General features: G+C 39.3%; 1 protein-coding gene across 1 annotated transcript; it reads right to left on the minus strand.

Annotated features, from left to right (window-relative positions):
- Positions 1 to 278: 278 nt before the first annotated feature.
- On the minus strand, positions 279 to 6,709 carry CXHXorf66 (chromosome X CXorf66 homolog). Its single transcript, XM_021627164.2, has 3 exons — positions 6,598 to 6,709; positions 4,374 to 4,521; positions 279 to 1,221 (listed from the first exon to the last, which is right to left on the minus strand). Exons 1-3 carry the CDS (start codon positions 6,707 to 6,709, stop codon positions 279 to 281), a joined length of 1,203 nt encoding a protein of 400 aa, XP_021482839.2.
- Positions 6,710 to 22,462: the final 15,753 nt, after the last annotated feature.

Raw genomic sequence — 22,462 nt, forward strand, 5'->3', positions numbered from 1 at the left:
GGGAAAGAACACTTCAGGATATCCATCTTAAAATTTCTTTCTAAATTTGTATGTGCATGTTCAAGTGTGATTCCCATTTAAGTAACCATATCTAAATAAGATACACCAAATGGAAAAAAAAAGATATACCAGATGAGTCTTTTTCCACTGAGATGCAATGATAAATACAACAATAATTTGTTATGCCATGAATTTAATTGCCTTCAAGATAGGCAGATCTATTATTGACAGTGATTACATGTGGATATTTCGTTTGTAGATCAATGTGTTTTAAGTCCTTAATAACTTAAGGTGTCTTTATCCAAGATATCCTTATCATGACTTGTGCCACAAATAATGATTATTTCTGCATCACTGTCTTCACTATCATATGTTCCCATACTAGCATTACTCATGTCCAGATAAGAACAGTTCTCGTACTTCGCTTCATTGTAATTGTAATCTATTTCATAAAAAGGTTGGGGAGATGGCTTCATTTCCCTTGAAACATGAATGATTTCAGCTTGTTTCCTCTCCATCCCAGAATGACCAATGGGAAGACATACAGGAGAACTACAAACAAGGCATTTTTCCTTATAATGTCCGCAAGCTTTGGGTGGTGTAGGTGTGCTTGACACACCTCTACTTACTGACCTTTTTAGATCATGTCCACGTGACTGGTTTGTTTTCTTTATTTTGGTTGTTTTGGTGGGCCCGATTTGATCATGTGAGAGTGATGGACAAGACAGTGTAGCTGAAGATTGTAGAATATCTAGCCAACGTGGTATGACTTGCTTCTCTGAACTGGATAAATTGACTTTACTAGGTAATTTACAGGTGGGAGGGAGCTTCTGTGACTTTTTGAGGCCTTGTTTCTTACCTGATCGTTCCAGGTGAGACTTACGAAATTTTTGGAACCTTGATGTCTTAGTTGATTTTTTTGTATCTAATTGCCTGTTTGACTTTTTTACACTGCATGTTGTGGATGTATTTTCTGTATTTGAGTGTATCGTTGATTTTTGTGAATCAGGTGATGCACATGACTTTTGTGGACTTGAAGGCTGAATTGATTTTACTGCACTGTTTGGTGTTTGTGGTTTTTCTTGACATGAGGGCCCAGATACTTGGTCTGAATTTAATAGAGGTTGAGCCTCTGGAATGTCCTCAGTTATCATTTCAGGTTGATAGGCTGAAACTTTGGATACCCAGGATGATATAGCTGCTATATTTTCCTTGTTGAGCCTGAAATGCAGAAAACTTGGGGTGTAATAATTTAAAACAAAAAGTACTATTACTATCATCAGAAAATACAATGCTAGCTTTGAGTATGGATAATTTTCCATTGGAAAAAAAATAAACACAGTTAACAATTATAGTGTGCTGAGAGTTGTAACCCTTGTTAGACATATGAATTCATGATAAATAACTTTTCTTAAAGAGCATTTTTACTGTTTTTAAGGCATTAGATAACTGATAGTACATGTATGAAATGACACAATGTGGTCAATAATAATAATAATGATATGGTATACACACACACACATATATAATAGAGTATTACTTAGATGTTAAAAAAAAATAAAATTTGCTGAGGAATAGATGCATTTCTAAGTGAGTAACCCAGGATAAAAAGGACAAATATTACTTGTTCTCTCTCATATAAGGATCTAGTGTAGTACCTGTGCAAGCCAGGAACCAAAAACTCAAGTGTGTGTGTGTGTGTGTGTGTGTGTGTGTGTGTGTACATTAGGGAGGGAGAGTAGTAAAATATAGATAAAAAGAAATTAATGATAGGTAATAGTCAGAGTGGAAAATGTTTACACATAGAGGGAGACAGGGGGAGTGGGGATTGGGGAGATGAAAGTGTGGGATGGGGAAAGATTAACTGGAATAAAGGGAGTATAAAGAAAACATTTGGAAAGCTAGATATACCCACCTATGCAATAAAAGCTTGACTGTTGGGGGAAAGGGGCTAACTGCTCTCTGAATGGATTCTACATTCTCTGTATGGGGGATGAGAAGGGAACCAGTAAGACTGGCTAAGGACCCAAGTAGGCCCAACAGGAGGATGTACTTCTGTTATTTATGGAATTTTATGTAGTAGCAAATTAAATACCTATGTGTATACCTACAGACAAAAGCAGCTTCAGCCTTAATCAAAAAGACCTCTCCTTACAATAAACAATGGAGAGTGCAGAAAATAAGTGATGGATGTGAGCATAGCTCCATGCAAGTTATTTATACCACTCCTTCTAAGAACCTGGGAAATGTTTTGGAAGAGGTGGCCAGAAGTATGTAAGAGTTGGAAGATAAGGTGAAGGGCTAAGATAAAAGGCCATTCCCTAGATTTGATGCAACTATTGTAATCATTAGCTCACATCAACTGTAGTTAACCTGCACCAAGACCATGCCAATCATCACTGTCTCATTGTTTATCCACACTGAGGTAATCCTGCAACAATCTATCTCCTTCTATCTGGGTTTCTTTGATTGATCTCCAGTGCATGAAAGTCAGCAACAGTGGAGATCTTCAGCCCTTATATATCTCTAAATTCATCCAAAAGTACACAGAGTGCACTTGATGTCCATCTTGTAAATGAGTTTAGGGCCTCAACTCTTAAGTTGAAAATGCTACGCAGTTAAATAGATATTAGTGGGCTTCTATTTATCATCTTCCTCCCCCAAAATTTCTTACACGGAAGACTTCCCCATGACTCCTCTGATGAGAAATCATCCCCTGTCCAGCAAAAGATACTTAGACAAATGTCAACTATTCTGTTTTTCACCTGTATGAAACAGCCATGGCATATTGTAAACCTCCTACATGTTGACTGAACAGTGACAATTTTGGAAACGAATACAATCTGATTTCTAGAAAGAAAGTAACTTGCTTCTCTATATTTCTGCTTTCCTCTCTCTATCAATCTCCAGTAAAGGACCAAGATGAAAGATGTTTATCAATCACCTAAAATCCTTTAACTGGCTCAGTGGTTACCCTGGGCATGACCAACTGTGAGCTGTAAAAAGTTATTTGGTGATTTTTTTTTTTTTTTGAGACAGACTCTCACTTTATAGCCTTGGCTGACCTAGACCTCATTATGTAGATCTGGCTGACCTCAAACTCATAGACATCTACCTACCTCTGACTCCCATGTGCTGGGATTAAGCATGTGTGCTACCATGCTTGAATAAAGAAAAAAGATTTCTATCACTTCTTTCCCCATTTTCTGTTCCATAACTACCTCAGATTATAAGCAGAAAGTGAGAATACAAGTATGTCATTGTACCATGTGCCTGTGGTGGCCAGAAGAGGCCAATGGATCCCCTAGATATGGAGTTACAGGTCATTATGAGCCACTGTGTAGGTGCTGAGAATCAAACCCAGGACCTCTTGTAGAGTAGTCAGTGCTCTTAACTGCTGAGCCATCTCTCTAGTCCATGGTCTCTTATTCTTACAAGAGACTTCTTCTGAAGATCCCCCTCCACCAATAAAAGCCTGTGGTATTAGGGCTGAAGACATTGTTTAATGATTAAGAGTACTTTTGGCTCTTATAGAGAACCTGGATTTAGTAGTACCCACACTGTGGTTCACAACCAGCTGTAACTCCAGTTCCAAGGGATTTGATGCCCTCTTTTTGCCTCTGTGGGTAGTATATGCACAGGAGACATGTATATGCAGACAAACACTCATACCTATAAAATCAAAATAAACATTTTTAAAAAAGCTTAAGCTATGTGTGAGTTGCTTGTCCTCTTGTCTGTCTTTCTTTCTCATGAAATTTTCACTTTAAACCCATGTAAAAAGCTGAGTATGATGGCAAATGCCTATATTTTTGTATGCATGGGGGAAGAGGCAGAGACAGGAAAAATGCTAAGCCTTCCAGCCTGTGAGCCTACATCTAGGTTTACTGAGAAAAACGTGTCTAAATGTATTAAGGCAGAAAATAATAAAACAGGACACACCTGACCTCTTCCTCTGGCTTCTACATGTGAGCACATACCTGTGCACCTATACCACACTCACACTTCCCACACATACATAAACATACACACATGCACATGCTTTTCATTCTGTTTTTTAAATTTGTTTCTACTATTAGTTACATTTTATTAACTCTGTATCCCAGCCGTATCCCTCTACCTCATTCCCTCCCAATCCCACCCTCCCTCCCTCATCTTCTCCCTGCCCCTTTCCAAGTCCACTGATTGGGGAGGACCTCCTCCCCTTTCATCTGATCCTGCTTTATCAGGTATCTTCAGGACTGGCTGCAAAGTTCTCCTCTGTGGCCTAGCAGGACTACTCAGTAACCAATTGGTTTCCCATAGTAAGGAGAACAGGGACTATTTCTGACAGGAACTCAATGGCTTTTCATTTTTAAGTGTGTAAAACTTACCCTGCTGGTACATGGGATTCCTCGACGATACAATTATAATGGAGTAGACAAAAACAAGTAAGGGTGAAGGCTATGATCATAATTCCAATTATGAAACCAAGTAGGCGTTTTCTAAAATCATCCATTTTTGATCCAGATGGTCTAGACGATCTGGTGCTTTTATGAACTGCAATAAATTGTACCATCAGAAAATGTGTTAGGTAATATAGTTTCTTTTCACTGTGAAACTGGCTTGCCACTGCACATTGAAGTAAAATCTCTTTCCCAAAGATGTTTTTAAAATATACTTCTTTTACACAGAGAAACCTTATCTTGAAAAGCACAAAAAAGTATTTATGTGTATGAGTGTTAGTTTGTATGTAATGATGTTGAACATATGCATACATGCCTGGAACCTGGCAAAGGTTAGAAGACAGTATCATATACTATGAAACTGCAGTAACAATTGCTTGAAAACCACCATAGCATACTGGGGAACTAAACCAGATCCTCTGTAAGAACAACAAGTGCTCTTAAACACTGAGCCATCTCTTTAGCTCTTCAGTGTTTTTTGTTTTTTTTTTTTTTTTTTGAGATATGTTTTTTCTATATAGCCCTGGCTGTCCTGGAACTCACTCTGTAGACAAGGCTGTCCTGGAACTTACAGAAACCCTCCTGCCTCTGCCTACCAAGTGCTGGGATTAAAGGCATGTGCCACCACTGCCAAGCCAATGATTTTTTCATTTTTATTTTTTATATCAATTACAGTTTATTCATTTTGTATCCCAGCTGTAGCTCCCTCCCTCATTCCCTTCCAATCCCACCTTTCCTCCCTCATCTCCCATGTCCTTCTCCAAGTCACTGATAGGGGAGGTCCTCCTCCCCTTCCCTCTGACCCTAGTCTATCAGGTCTCATCAGGACTGGCTGCATCGTCCTCCTCTGTGACCTGGCAAGGATGCTCCCCCCTCAGGGGGAGGTGATCAAAGAGCCCGCCACTGATTTCATGTCATAGACAGTCCCTGTTCCCCTTACTATGGAACCAACTTGGATACTGGAGCTGCCATGGGCTACATCTGAGCAGAGGTTCTAGGTTATATCCATGAATGGCCCTTGGTTGGAGTATCAATCTCAGAAAAGATCCATGGGCCCAGATATTTTGGTTCTATTGTTCTCCTTGTAGAACTGCTGTCCTTTCCAGGTCTCACTATCTCCCCCTTCTTTCACAGGATTCACTGCTCTGCCCAAGCTTGGTTATGAGCCTTAGCATCTGCTTTGATACACTGCTGGGTATAGTCTTTTAGAGGTCCTCTGTGGTAGGCTCCTGTCCTGTTTCCTGTTTTCTCCTTCTTGGAAACAACTAATATGTCCCTCAATTGAGGAATGGATACAGAAATTGTGGTACATTTACACAATGGAATACTACTCAGCAATTAAAAAAAAACAAAGATATCGTGAAATTTGCAGGCAAATAGTGGGATCTAGAAAAGATCATCCTGAGTGAGGTATACTAGGAACAGAAAGTCATACACGGTATATCCTCACTTATAAGTGGATATTAGACCTATTATATAGGATAAACATACTAAAATCTGTACCCCTTTAGAAGCTAAGCAAGGAGGAGGTTCCTGGGTGAGTTGATCAATCTTTACTCAGAAAGACAAACAAGACAGACATTGGAAGAAGGAGAAAACAGGAAACAGGACAGGAGCCATATTTGTATTTGATGGTATATGAGGAACAGCCACTTCAGAGGCTAAGAATGAAGAGTCCTCTCAGGTCAGGAACTTGAAATAATAAGCCTAGATAGCACAGTAAGAGCCTGATGCCAACAACCAACCCAAATCGAAACAAAACCCTGCTACTTACTTTCTACAGTATATTCAATCTTATGACTTTGTCTGCTTTGGTTGGCAGGCAGGGTATGAAAGGGTAGTCAGGGAGACTGTAACTACGTATTCTGTACGCTTAGAATTGTTAAGTTAGACTTAAAACGCCAGCTATTGTACTCGGAATTTTTAAAGACCTCCTCATGTCAGCACTATGATAACAACACAATTTTTTAATCTGGCGTTCCTAATAACAAAACAAACTGATAATATAGGAAATTCTACTTTGAAAACTGTAAGCTTAGGCACATACCTATGGCAGTGTTATTGGAGTTCGTGTTGGTAGTGGTCCTGCTCCTGGTACTGGTGCTGGTGGTAGGAGGAGTAGCAGTAATAGAGCTAGTAGTAGCGGTAAAAGTAGTAGTAGTAGAAGTAGTAGTAGTAGTAGACGACGATTCAGTAGTTTGGTTTCTATCTAAACAATTAATTGTCCAAATGGACAAGAAAAGGACATAAATATGAACCTTCATGGCCAGAGTGTGGCCGAACTGTGTCTTTGGCTGAGGTTACTCCTGTATCTTACTTGCTTCAGGCTGCTCTTGAGGATTGTGACATCACTGTCATTTGGCATCAGCCCCTGACAACATAATCTCACTGAGGAAAGGCAGCAAGTGTTGTGTCCAGATCTTATCATCAAGTGACTTTTCAAAGTTTATATTGAAATTTTAGGTTTATGAATGTTATGCCTGTAGATATGTCTGGATACTACACTTGTGTGGTACACACAGAGACAAGAGGGTGGCAGATTCCTTGGAACTGGAGTGACAGTTGTTGGTCACCAGGTTGGTGCTGCCAATTGAATCCAAATCCCCTAACAAAAGTAATCAGTTCACTTAACCTCTGGAGTCTTCACTCTAGCCCTTCAAGAGACTTTTTTTTTTCTTTTTTTATTAATTATTTTTATTAATTACAATTTATCCACTTTCCCCCCTGTACCACCCTCCCTCCTCCCCTCTCAATCCTCCCCTCCCTCTTCCCCACCCGTGTGCCTCTCACACTCCACTGAAAAAGGAGGTCCTCCTCCCCTTCCCTCTAACCCTATTCTATCAGGTCTCATCAGGAGTGGCTGCATTGTCTTCTTCTGTGGACTGTTAAGGCTGCTCCTACCTTCAGGAGAAGGTGATCAAAGAGCAAGCTAAACAGTTCATGTAAGAGACAGTCCCTGTCTTCATTACTATGGAGGCCACCTGGATACTGAACTGCCATAGGCTACATCTGTGCAGGGGTTCTAGGTTATCTCCATGAGTGGTCCTTGGCTGGAGTATCAGTTTCAGAAAAAACCCATGTGCCCAGACTTTTAAGATCTGTCACTGTCCTTGTGGAGCTCCTGTCCTCTCCAGGTCTTACTATCTCCCACTTCTTTCATAAGATTCCCTGCACTCTGCTCAAAGTTTGGCTATGAGTCTCAGCATCTGCCTCGATACCCCTGCAGGGTACAGCCTTTCAGATGCCCTCTGTGGTAAACTCTTGTCCTGTTCCATGTTTTCTCCCTCCTCTAATGACCATCCTCTTTGCCTTTCTGAATGGGGATTGAGTATCTTAGCCAGAGTCTTCCTTCCTGATTAGCTTCCTTAGGTGTACAGAGTTTAGTATGTTTATCCTATATTATAAGTCTAGTATCCACTTATGAGTGAGTATATACCCTCTGTGTCTTTCTGCCTCTGGGGTACCTCATTCAGGATGATCTTTTCCAGTTCCTACCATTTACCTGCAAATTTCATGATTTCCTTGTTTTTTTTTTTTTTGTTTGTTTTTGTTTTTTTTTTATCGCTGAGTGATATTCCATTGTGTAGATGTACCACAATCTCTATATCCATTCCTCAACTGAGGGGCACCTGGGCTGTTGCCAGGTTCTGGCTATGACAAATAAAGTTGCTACCAACATGGATGAGCAGATGTCCTTGTTGTATACCTGAACATCTTTTGGATATATGCCTAGCAGTGGTATTGCTGGATATTGAGGAACCGCTATTCTTAATTGTCTGAGAAAGCACCAGATTGATTTCCAAAGTGGTTGTATAAGTTAACATTCCCACCAGCAGTGAAGGAGGGTTCCCCTTTCTCTACATCCTTTCCAGCATGTGTTGTCACTTGAGTTATTCATCTTAGCCATTCTGATGGGTGTAAGATGAAATCTCAGGGACATTTTGATTTGCATTTCCCTGATAACTAAGGACATTGAATATTTCTTTTTTTAAATTCTTTATTAATTACACTTTATTCACTTTGTATCCCTTCTGTAGTTCCCTCCCTCCTCTCCTCCCAATCCCTCCCTTTCTCCCCTTTCTGCACGCATGCCTTTCCCCAAGTCCATCGATAAGGGAGGTCTTCTTTTCCTTCCTTCTGATCCTAGTCTATCAGGTCTCATCAGGAGTGGCTTCATTGTCTTACTCTGTGGCCTGGTAAGGCTGCTCCCCACTCAGGGGGAGGTTATTAAAGAGCAGGCCAATCAGTTCATGTCAGAGACAGTCCCTGTTCCCATTACTATGGAACCCACTTGGACACTGAACTGTCATGGACTACACCTGTGCAGGGGTCCTAGGTTAAATCCATGAATGGCCCTTGGTTGGAGTATCAGTCTCAGGAAAGACCCCTGTGCTCAGTTTTTTTCATTCTGTTGCTCTCCTTGTGGAGTCCCGGTCCTCTCCAGATCCTACTATTTCCCAATTCTTTCATAAGATTCCCTGCACTCTGCCCAAGGGTTGGCCATAAGTCTCAGCATCTGCTTTGATAGTCTGCAGGGCAGATCCTTTCAGAGGCCCTCTGTGGGAGGCTCCTGACTTGTTCCCTGTTTTCTCCTCCGCCTAATGTCCATCCTCTTTGCCTTTCTGGATAGGGATTGAGCATTTTAGCAAGAGTCTTCCCTCTTAATTAGTTTCTTTAGGTGTACAGATTTTAGTGGTTTATCATATATTATATGTTTATATGAGTGAGTATATACCCTGTGTGTCTTTCTGTTTCTGGGATAGCTCGCTCAGGATGATCTTTTCCAGTTCCCACTATTTACCTGCAAATTTCATGATGTCCTTGTTTTTTATTTCTGAGTAATATTCCACTGTGTAGATGTACCACAATTTCTCTATCCATTCCTGAGTTGTTTCCAGCTTCTGTCTAATTGAATAGAAGACTCTAAAATAAACCCACACCATGATGGACACCTGATTTTTGACAAAGATGCCAAAACCATTCAATGAAAAAAAAAAAAAAAAAAAAAAAAGAAACATCTTCAACAAGTGGTGCTGGTATAACTGGATGTCTACATATAGAAAAATGCACATAGATCCATACTTATCTCCCTGCACAAAACTAAAGTCCAAGTGGATCAAAGACCTCAACATAAAACCAGACACATTAAATCGGTTAGAAGAAAAAGTAGGGAACAGCCTTGAACTCATTGGCACAGGAGACAACTTCCTGCACAGAACACCAACAGCACAGGCTCTAAAAGCAACAATCAATAAATGAGACCTCATGAAATGGAAAAGCTTCTGTAAAGCAAAGGACACTGTCATCAAAACAAAATGACTGCCTACATATTGGGAGTCCTTATTGCACACTTGAGCCTCTTTTGGATATATGCCTAGGAGTGGTAAGGCTGGATCTTGAGGAAGCACTATTCCTAGTTGTCTGAGAAAGCGCCAGATTGATTTCCAGAGTGGTTGTAGCAGTTTACATTCCCACCAGCAGTGGAGGAGGGTTCCCCTTTCTCCACAACCTCTCCAGCATGTGTCGTCACTAGAGTTTTTTATCTTAGCCATTCTGATGGGTGTAAGGTGCCATGATGGTCATGAACTCTAGCCATCTGGAACTATGAAACCCAAATTGAATGGTTTCTTTTATTTTTATGTTTTTTTTTTTTTTTTTCCTTTTCTGAGACAGGTTTTCTCCTTGTGGACTCAGCAGTCTATGAATGCTTTGGTCATGGTGTTTTGTCATGACTATAGAAAACTAAGATAGGTGTTGTGATGATTAGTGTTAATTGACAAGATCTACAATTATCTGGGAGCTGAGCCTTTGAGCATATCTATAGGAGGTAATTACCATGGTTATGTTAATTGATGTTTAAAGACACATTAATTGTGGTCAAGAATATTCCTTGTGCATTCCAAAAACGATCTTCTGAGTCTGGACTGTATAAATAGAAAAAAATGTTCTGAGCTCTAGCATACATACATTTATTACTCTGTTCCTTGACTGAAGATGTGGTGTGATCACCTGCTTAAGACTCCTGCTGCTTTGACTTCTCTGCCATGATAGATTGTAACTTTGAACTCTGTGCCACAATAAGACCTTTCTCCCTTCTATTGTGCTTTTCTTTTTAATGTTATTTATATATTTATTTATTACAGTTTATTCAGTTTGTATACTCACTGCTTCTATTGGTTTTGTTAGTAATGAGAAAAAGAAACTAAGACAGTGATGAAAAAGATTTTTTTGTTGTTGTTGTTGTTTGAGACATGGTCTCTCTATGTAGTCCCAGCTGTCCTGAAACTCATTACATTGTTCAGGGTGGCTCCGAACTCCTGGATATCTGCTTGCCTATGCCTCTCTTCTGAGTGGTGGGAATAAAGGCTTGCACCACCATGCTCAACTTGTGAAGCAGATATTTAATCAAGAGAACTGCCAGTTGGAACCTCTTAAAGAATGATCTTCTAAGATTATATAGGATAGGGCCATATAGCTATTTGTCTGTGAACATATTGTACTCTTCAAGACAAGAGAAGAATGATTCAGAAAGAGATTCAGAGACCATCAGTGTTATTTTCAAAAAGCTGACTATCAATTATTATTAGCATTGATGTAATATAATATCTGATAGTAACAACTTGAATGGTAAGAGATTTATTTTGGCTCATGATTCAAGGAATTCTGTCTATTAAAGTATGGAAGGCATGACAGCTGAAGTAGTTGGTCTCATGTCAGTAGGATATTGAAGGAGCTACTTGGTATATAAGTCAACTAGGAGGCAGAGAGAACTTGATACACAAGACAACCAGGAAGCAGGAACAGCTATATCTTTCAAAGTAGTGCATCTACCTGATAAACCCACATTGATCCATAATGTAATGGATTTCACTATGTGCACCACACACACATACACACACACACACACACACACACACACACACACACAAATTTAATTTGCTCTTTTTTTGTTCCCCCTACTGTCTCTTCTATGGATCTTACCCACTTCTCACTGGTTCCTTTCCTCCCCACAAGTAGTGCCCCTTCTGCTGTCATGTCATATACATGCCATTACTCTCTCTTGTTCTGTCTTCTCCTCTCCCTTTAGATCTCCTCCCAATATGAAATCCTTTTTCTATTTTCATGTTCAATGGTCTTAGTTATGGTTTCTAGTGCTGTGATAAAACATCACGACCAAAAGCAACATGGGAGGAAAAGATTTATTTGATCTTACAGTTCTACATCATAGTATATCATCAAAGAAAGTTAGGGGAGGAACCTAAGGCAAGAACTTGAAAGCAGGAACTGAATCAGAAACCATGGAATAATGCTGCTTAGTGGCTTGTTGACTGCTGCTTGTTCACCCTGCCTTCTTATAACATCCAGGACCATCTGATTAAGGTGGTACCATTCACAATAAGCAAGGCACTCTCATGTCAATCGTTAATCAAGAAAATACCCTACAGACTGGCCTACAGGCCAATCTTCTAGAGGCATATTCTCAATTAAAAGTCTCTGTTCCCAGATATACCTAGGATTTTATAAAGTTGACAAAAAAACCAATCCAGTGTACACACAAACACACACACAATTACATTTATTTTACATAGCTGAGAAAAAACATATTATATTTTGCCTTTCTAACAATGTACTTCTTTGTGAGAATAAAAGTTTATATAACCTGTTACATGGTGGAAAATGCCATTCTTGATAACTAGAATAGTGGTTCATGGGCCATGGTCATTTGTATTTGGCTTAGAATAAAAATGTTATACATAACAAGAGGTTGTTTTTTGAAGTAAACTTCACTATAATTTATTATCAGTAAATATTTGATTTACACACATGATTTATATACCTATATACTTGTTTTATATACGTACACATTGAGATTTGTGTAAAATTTTCTCATTTGCATAGACAAAATGCACTGTGCTAGGAACTTGTTTGAAAGCTACATCCTCTCTTCATACCCTTGTTTTTACTGTTTAAAATAGGAATGTTTTTTTCTACCACTTTTTTATCACTTTGTTTCTGTGTCTTTTCTATCATTTTGGTTTTATATATTCAGAGTTATAGAGAAAATTTACCTTTAGCTAAATTATATATTGAATTTTACTTTTTTTGGATTTGAATGATAGTTAGAACAAATTTTAGAGTTGATATTAGAATAAGCTAAGACTTTTGGGACTAAATATGACGGAATGGATGTGAGTGTTAAAAGGGTAGGAGGCTAGAGGCAGCATATTTTTCTAGAGCTAGAGCTATAGATGGCTGTAAACTGCTCATTGTGGCTGCTGCAAATTGTACTTGGATCCTCTGCAAGAGCAGTATCCAATGACTGGTAAGCAATCTCTCCAGCCTATGAATGACTATTTAAAAGGAGTAAAAAGTCAGGCTTAGTGGTACATTATTATAATCCTAGCATTTGGAAGGCAAGGCAGGAAGTTCATACATTTGAGGGCAGCCTGGACTATATAGTAACACCTTGTCACAAACAACCTCTAAACATTACCCAACTGGATGAATTTGAGAAATGTTGAAGAGTTTAAAGCCTTGTGTTTTTACTCTGAATCATTGATGGGATGATGGAAAGTAGTCAGAGGTGCTCAGGATTTGGATGTGGGCAACAAGGCAATTATTATTTATCCCTCTCATGAAACAGAGGACCCAGGAGAACAAGGTGTGAGGAGAATGAGTTTGGAAGAAGTGCTAAATTCAACCTGGAGTTCTTTCTGAGATTCCCATGAAATATACAAATGCAGATGTTCATGAGCCAGTTAGGTCTTCAGCATCTAGAAAGGGACTTCCTAACCCTCTTTGTGCTATTAGAAGACTTGAAGCCTATGAACCTTTTCTAGGAAAAATATTTTTTAAATGGATCAAGTGAAATTAATCAGATTACAAAGAAAAGAAATTATACTAAATACAATTATCAAACACAGATATTGTGCTGTAGTAATATATGTAATTATTAATTTATTAAATAAAGAGATCCAATGGTAAATCTAATAATACCCATAAGATTAAAATAATAAGTGCAAATATTATTTTGATGTATCAGCAACAAACATGTTATATGAAAATATTTGTGATTTATATTAATGACAAAGTCAGACATACTGTTTTATTATCTCTATTAATAATTAGAAGAAATATTAATTGTTCAACAGAGATTAATAAATGTAAAAATGTTAAGATTTTCAACCTTGGGACATGGCTCAATAAAGTGTGTGCAGCATAAGCATGAGAACCTACATTAGATCCCTAGCACCCCTGTAAGTAAAAACTAGGAATGATAGACTTGTAATCCCAGGGCTGAGAAGGAAAGTATATCTCTGAGACTCACTGTCTAGCTAGCCTAGCATAATTGGTGAGCTCCAGGAAAATGAGAGACACTGTGTCAAGAAACCAGGTGGATAGCACCTGAAGAAAGATGACCATGGTTGACCTTTGGCCTTCACGTAGTTTGGTTGGTTTTGTTTTTTGTTTTGTTTTGTTTTGTTTTGTTTTTCAATGAAGTTTATTCAGGAACCTTGAACAATCATCTGATCCTGGGGAAAGCCAGCCCACAGCTTAAATAGCCTCTGGGTAGCCAGCCCCAGCGTGCCTTGTGGGCAACGCAGATAGGTCCACATACATGGAAGCAAGCCAGATCCTCAGCCTTAGCCAAATATGGAGTTGTTTGTGACAGAGAGCACTCACCATCGGGAAGGTGGAAGGCAGAAACCAGCTCCATCTTTAAGGCGTGGCATTACACAGCTCTCTACAGTTCCCCCTTTTTGTTTTAGATGCATCAGGCAAGAGTAGAGGTCTGATCTCTGATATTAGAAATAAATTGGGACTTTGTACTGATGTTCATTTAGGTGTCATCCACCCAAAGAGCATGAGACCCGACGATACCTTTTTCTCAGAGGCGGGACCTGGGGCATCAACCCGCATGCAATCAGACATGCTCTTCTCTGGGTCCAAAGCGGCTGAACCTGAGTGCAGTGCTTAGCCTCACATCCTGAGCGTAACATTTTAGCTCCCATGCTTGGGGAGACTGTCCTGCTTCAATGGCTGTAAAGGCCTGAATGGTCATGGCTGCATTACACTCTTGTGAGACTCTAATCTTGCATATACACCACAGGCAAACCAAGGAGACCAACACCAGAAGGCCTGCTAACGCTACCATGCCCGCCCATTCCTTCAGATGATTCATGGCTGCAGCAATCCATGATGATAATCCTGTGGCTAGTCCTGTGTCCACTCTGGTAGAATTTACCGTAACAATGGCCACTCTCAGCTGCTCCATCGTAGTATCGAGTTCTCCAGTAAAATTACCTAAAATATAGCTAGACAATTGTTTAGACAGATTTGCAGCACAGGAAAAATTCTCATATTGTATGCTAGTGACACAAAGTCCAGCATACTTCCATTGACAGCCAAGTTGAGCGATTTGCCATAGGGTATCAATTTGCTCCTGCACGAGGTCAATCCTCTGATTGAACACCATCAAGCTTCCTTTTAGTTGAGCATTAATTTCTTTTTGTACATCTAAGGCATGAGCTACATTGGCTAAAAGATCAGAAAGGAGAGGAGAACCTCCCCTATCAGTGGACTTGGGGAGTGGCAGGCTCGCATAGGGAGGAGGGAGGGTGGGATTGGGAGGGGAGGAGGGAGGGGCTTATGGGGGGATGCAGAATGAATAAAGTGTAATTGATGAAAAAATTAAAAAAAAAAGAAAAAAAATTTAAGAACCTTAAATGACTTTCAAAAGTGGAGGAAAACATGGAGTTAGTCAATTTACATGGAGCACGTCTTGCCCCTGGGGGCAATGGTCTACTGAACCTACTCAGACCTCGTACACCACCACTACTAGTTCTAGAACTGATGCAGGATGTTCCAACGAGGGGGTTAAGGCTTCTCATAATATTTCTTATAAGCCCACACCTGTTTGTTTATATCCCCCATTTTTATTCATTATTAGCCAGATAGAGCCAAGTAATTGTGGTAATGATACTTGCTTTTTTATCCAATGCTAGAATGCTAGTGAGTTTAGGTATGCCCTGGTTACTCGCATGCCTCGCTGGGTGCCTGTGCCTGTTGATGCCCCTCACGCTATGACCCTCTTCAGACAGAAAAGAGATCTTGGTTTTGGTTTTTTGAGACAGTGTTTTTCCATAAAACAACCTGCCCATCCTCTCTGTAGGTCTGGTTGGCCTTGAACTCAGAGATCTGCCTTCCTCTGACTCCAGAAGGTTGGGATTGAAGGCATGTGCCACCACTGCCCCACCAAAACTTATGTTTTTTATATACTTGTGTTTACATCTAAATTCTATCATGGATCTATGACCGAAACTCAATCTAGATGCTAATTCTAGTTTGCAGAAGTACATATAAACAACCCAGGGAATGAAAGATAAAGAAGAATGTCCAAGACCAAATTCTGAGAAATTATATGTTTAGAATTTGGGAAAAAGAGGCTGATCCAGCAAAGCAAATGAAGTGCCAGAAATACTCAGTGGAGCAGTGGAGTCAGAAAACAGAGCTCAGTGGATTTCACAGTAATTGAGAGCTGACAAAAAAATCAGCTGTTTATTAATTGCTTTTCTATTGCTGTGATAAAATACCATAACGGAAACCAACTTGTGCATGAGTTTATTTTCACTTACAATTCCAGAGGGGGAAGCCATAATGCCAGGGGGAGACATGAAAATAGGTAGCTGGAGCAGGAATCTGAGAGACCACACCTTCAACTACAAACATGAAGCAGAGAGGGTAAACTGGAAGTAAGGCAGGGGTATAAACTCTCAAAACCCATCTCCGGTGATGTACTTACTCCAGAAAAACTTTACCTCATAAAGGTTTCAGAATATCCTCCAAACATCACCATCAACTTGGGAACAAATGCTCAGATAATTGAGCCAGTGGGAATATTTCTCCTTTAAGCCACCACAGCTGGTATATGCAGTTGCTTTTAAATTTGACTGTAATCAGTGGCATGATAAAATTGTTAGAATTGAAAGGGGATAAACAAGAAAGAGGACCCAGAGTAGGATAATCAATTCCCACTTAGAAAGACAAATGGGATGGACATTGGATGTAGGAGAAAACAAGTAACAGGACAGAAGCTTACCGCAGAGGGCCTCTGAAAGACTCTACCTAGCAGTGTATCAAACCAGATGTGGAGACCTGTAACCAAACCTTCGGCAGAATGCAGAGAATCATATGAAAGAAGAGGAAGTTAGTATGACCTAGAAAGGACAGGAGCTCCACAAGGACAAAATATATCAGGGCACAGGAACCCCCTATAAGACTGTTTCTCCAACCAAGGACCATGTATGGATATAACCTAGGACCCCTGCTCGAATGTAGCTCAGTAACTAAGTGTGTTTTCCCTAGTAAGGAGAACAGGAACTATTTCTGACATGAACTCAACAACTGGCTCTTTTACAGCCCTCACCCCTGAGGCGAGGGAGGAATAGTCTTGCTAGGCCACAGAGGAGGACATGGCAGCCAGTCCTGGAGATACCTGATAAGCTAGGGTCAGATGGAAGGGGAGGAGGACCTCCCCTAGCAGTGGACTTGGAAAGGGTCAGGGAGGAGATGAGGGAAGGAGGGTGGGATTGGGAGGGAATGAGGGAGGGGTCTACGGCTGGGATACAAAGTAAACAACCTATGATTAATATAAAAATAAAATTAAAATTAAAAAAATAAACTAAATGAAAAAAGAGGGGGGCTGCCTTAGTTGTTCTAAAATGCCATGCCAAAGCCAAAGCTCAAAGATTCCTAAACAGCAGACACTTAGTAATCAGTTATTGAGACTGCTTTTCTACTTTGCTTCTTTATTGCTGTGATAAAATACTGACGAAAACAAACTTGTGGGAGGAAAGGATTTATTTGGGCTGACAAGTCACAGTCTAACAAAGTCGAGGCAGGAACTGAAGCAAAGAACATGCTGGAATGCTGCTTACTTGCTTGCTCTCCATGGCTTATGCAGCTTGCATTTGTATATGACCTATGACAGTAAGCCCAAGAAAGGCCGTTTTCATGTAAGCAATTAATGTACTTTGAGGATACAACCCTCCAATCCCTCTAAGCTATTTTCCTGAGAGATCCCAAGGTCAACATATTTTGGAGATATTTCCACAACAATGTTTATTGCAACATTTTTTCACAATAACTGTGTTATGGAGCCAACCTTGGCATCCAACAACAAAGAAATGGACAAATAAAATGTCATATATACACAAAATTGAATTGTGCAATGGAAAAATACAAATCATTTTTAAAGGAGGTAGGGAAGAGGGCTGAAGACAGTAAGGAAGGTTGGAAACAGATGCTGTAGGGAATGGAAAGACTAAAGAAACTGCCAGATATGACAACAGTTAAGAATTGTGCTTTGCATAATGAGAAAAATAATTTTCTTTGATGATAAAGCTGCTTCTGTGGTAGGTGATATGTTTATTAAATTAAGAAATTAATAATCATAATTAATTTCGTTTTGGAAATAGATGTAAATCAGAGCTGCTATATAAGAGAACATTCAATTTGCTGAGGAGTTTTTCCTGACAACCACAATTCTGTCAGTATAAGACTAATGGACCAGCATATAGCATTCAAAGAGCTGACTCATCTCAGGGCTCTGAGCCTTGGCTCCTAAAACAGAAGCCTCAGGAGATTCCTTGCTTAGCACATGTCCTGTTCCCTCTTTGTTTAGCCTATATATTGCCGGCCTGGTTTCTGTATAACCATATAGACAAGGGAGGTCTACACGTAAGACATTTCTCCTGGAGTGGTATAGCTGCATTACGGATATGTGACAATGGGGAAAGCAGACTGCATTTGCTCAAATTGATTTGCTCTTGTAATTTTGTGTTGTATCTTCTTGAATTAGTAGTATTAAGTTCATAAATATGGCTTCTTCTGTGTTATGGAAGCTTCAATGGTAGAGAGAGTTGTATCAGGAAAAACATTAAAGGAAAACACTTGTGTGTTAAGGGTGCTAGTAGAACTGAGAATAACAGGTTTGATTTCATTAAGGAGGTCTGGGGCCAGTTACATTGTACAAACAGTACTGGAGCTGAATTCTAGAAAATGGATAGATCATGAGAAAATGAAAGAGGAAACTAAATATCCATTGGAAAATAGAACCTGTTTTTACTTTTTACTGGTACCTATAGAGTAAAAGAATGTACCTGTGAACTGTTAATCAATCAATCAATTATTAATTCAGCCCTGGCTGATCTGGTATTCAGTATTTAGACCAGGATAGCCTTGAAATCATAGAGATCCACCTCCTTCTGATTCCTGAGTGCTAAGTTTAAAGGCATGTACCACCATGCCTGGCTCATTTTTAAAAACAGCCTTTCAGAAATACCTTCCGAGTTAGTCAGAACCCTAATATTTTACATTCACAAGGGATACAGATACTATTTACACTTTTGCTTTAATATAGATTTATATAGTTTCTTTTTTTTTTTTTTGCAGGTTCACATGACTAGCTTAAAAAGCACATATTTCATGATCATAAATTCTGGGATAAAATTAAAAATTCTGGTTAAATTATGCATAACAGATATATTTCATATATGTTTTATGGTTCTTTTCTTTCTCACCCTCCCTTTTTTGAGAGATGATTCCGTAGCACAAGTTGGCCTGGAACTCACTTTGTAGTCCAAGCTGGCTTCAAATTTGCAGTGATCCTCCTGTCTCAGCCCTGATTGCTGGGATTACTTGCATGATCCCACCATATCTGCTAACAGATGCATTTTATAGCTCCAAATTTTGCTTTTGTATTGCTGTTGTTATTAGTTTATTGTTACCAGGATTAGGGTAAGGCCCAGTGAGATGCTTAACTATTGACATAATTTAAAGAATGCCTACAAACTGATTGATTAAAATAAATGATACTTCAATGCAATATTTAAAATATAAAAATTGGTGCAAACAACTCCAGGAATATCAAGTGTGTGTGTGTGTGTGTGTGTGTGTGTCTGTTCATTAGTCCAGAAGAGGGCATAAGATCCCCTGGGGCTTGAGTTGCAGGTATTTGTGAGCCATCAGGTAAGTACTGGGAAACAAACACTAATTCTCAGGAAGAGTAGCAAATATTCTTAACTGTGGAGCCATTTCTCCATATCATACATTTTAAAGATAGGCCTGAACCCGCACTTGTAATCCCAGCCATACATCTTCGGTCTGCAAGGTTATTTTTACTGTAACAAGTAAAGGTATAGGGTTCAATGACTCAGCTGGGTGTTTCTAAATAGGCCCACGACCCACAAATACCTAAGAATCTTTCAAGGTCATTTGGTCCAGAGCACTGCTCTTAGGTCACAGTTGCATTTTTAACCAAGAATGCCTGATATAGATTTTTATGCCCTTTTTTCTCCAGAATTGAGCACTTGGTCATGTTCTAATTTCCTCTGTTATCTTTGATTGTCTTGTTCCCAGTGTCTTGCCAGTACCTTTACCCTGAAAATAACAGTGCCTCTACTGTGAGAATTTAAAGTTTTCTAATAACTTTTCTGCCATTGCAGCCTCATGGCTATCTACTGCTCCCTTCTGGTCCTCAATTGACATTACAATATTATCTACAGCTGTCAAGCTTTTTTTATTAGATTTTTCTTGTCTGTTTGATTCAAGGTTTTGTTCTGTAATCCTGGTTTTCCAGGAAAGAGTAATGAACTACCACTCCAGGCTGACTGTATTTGTTTGAAACAGGGTATCATTAGTTAGTCTAGGTTGACTTTGAACCACTATGTAGCCTAAGGTGGTCTCTAACTTAGAATCCTTTTCCCCAGATTCCTTAGTATTGTGATTACAGGCATGAGCCATCACACTTGGGTACTGGCTTCCTATTAGGTATTTTTAATTAGAAAAATAATATATGCACCTTATGAAAATTTTAACGAACATAGAGTCATTTCCAGTCTTCTTGTGTCTATGTGTTCTTCTGAACTTTTGAAAATTCCTTTAAATATGCTTTACTCTCACCCTGCCAGGTGCCAGAAATCTTAATCATTATTTTTATTACATTTAAAAATTCCTTAAGATATATATTGATGTATTATTTTTCTGGAAAAATACAAAATTATAGGAATAATAAAATTTATAAACTCATTTCCTGCCCCCACTCTGTTCTTATTCTAGAGATAATAACTCAAATGTTTGGTGTATATCTCTTAGATCACTTTCTTAGTTATTTAAATTTATTTTAAATCATGTGTATGAGTGTGTGTGGGTGTGGGCATGTGATTGTGTGTATCCATGGAGGTCAGAGGTTCTTGGAGCTGGAGTTTCAGGTTGCTGTGAGCCACCCATGTAGCTTTTGGAAACCAAATTTAGGACCTCTGCAAGAAAAGCATATATTCTTAACAATTGCCATATCTCTAGCCCTCTGAAATCACTTTGGCAGTCTAACTTGCTTATCTGTGTACATGATGAACACATATACATGCTACATATAAATGGGGCCTTTGTGTAGCATTATTTTCAGTATTTTTTACTCAAAACTATTCTGATGTTTATAATAGCCAAAAGGCAGAAAAACTCAAATAAATGTTCATCAGTGGTTAGATGGATAAATGAAATAAGTTACATTCAGCCAATAGAACATTACCCAGCCTAAAAGAGAAATGGAATTTTAATATACTTTGTAATGTTAATGAACCTTAAAGACATTCTGCTAATAGAATAGTAGTATGTTGTGACTCTACTTATATCATGTACAATGATCACATTCACAGAGACAGAAAGCAGAATGCTGGTAACTAGGGACTTGGTAGTGTGGAAAATAGGAAATTATTTTTGAATGAGGACAGAGTTTTAGTTTGAGATCATGGAAATTTCCTGAAGATGAATATCGTGACAGTTATATGACAACATCTATAAGCTAGGTGACTTTGGGTAAGTTAATGTTTCTATATTTTATGTTGTCTTTTTTTAAATGGAAAAATAATAGAAGTTTCTAAATAAAAATGTAAGATTAAATTAAATAATTCATGTACGAGCCAGGAGTGCTGCGCTCACCTTTAATCCCAGCACTTAGATAGGCAGAGTCAAGTGGATCAATCACTGTGAGTTCAAATCCAGCCTGTTCTACAAAGTGAGTCCAGGACAGCCAAGGCTACACAGAGAAACCCTGTCTCAAAAAACAAAACAAAACAACAACAACAACAAAAAAAACAAAGCAGCAGCAACAACAATAACAGCAACAACAACAATACTATTAATAATAATTCACGTATGACATTTAGCATGCTATCCATCACGTAAGACATGACAAATAAATGTTAGCTTTGGGGTTGAGAATGTGTGTCACAGATAGAGCATTTATTTAGTATGCACAAGACCATGAACCTCACGAAAAATAGCTATTGTTGTTGGGTGTAGTGCTCATCTTAGAGAATCAGTGATTTTTTAGAGTCACCCTTTAGAAAAAAACAATAGAATGATGGGATGGTTAAGTGGGCCTTCAAATAACTCTTTCTGACTCTATAAGGAAATATAGCCACCAGACATCACCTGTGACAATGAAAGCAGGAATCTCATACTGAAAGGAACTTGAGAATGGGGGCCAGAAAAGATGACAAAAGAGCCCCAGAAATAAAGTCAGTGGTGATTAATAAATTCTAGTATTACCCTTTATTAAACAAACAAAAAAATAGAGATTTAAGAACCTAGAGAAGCACAGCTGTAAGAAGCCAGTGAAGTCTTGAATACATATATGTTGTTGACATGGGCACCACCATGTCAAGACCAATGTCTCAACCACATGAGAGTGGCAAAGCCTTCCCTGAGTAAGGCTCAGAGGGATGCCTGGAGGGGTGGGGTGTAAGCACAGGTCGGGGTGCTGGCTCGGTTTGTGGGCACTGTGCGTGTGCGCTTGTGCCCTGCATGGCTCATTTCGGGTGGCAGTCTCAGGGTGCCTCAGATTGGAGCTGAGTCATAGCCCACAGACCTGTCAAACTCTGTGCTCCAGCCACTCAGATCTGCCTGGGCTGAGCCATTTTGGATTCAGGAACCATGCACCTCTGCTCTTTGCCTGG

The sequence above is a fragment of the Meriones unguiculatus genome, chromosome X, assembly GCF_030254825.1.
Source record: "Meriones unguiculatus strain TT.TT164.6M chromosome X, Bangor_MerUng_6.1, whole genome shotgun sequence".
In the NCBI taxonomy this organism is placed as follows: Eukaryota; Metazoa; Chordata; class Mammalia; order Rodentia; family Muridae; genus Meriones; species Meriones unguiculatus.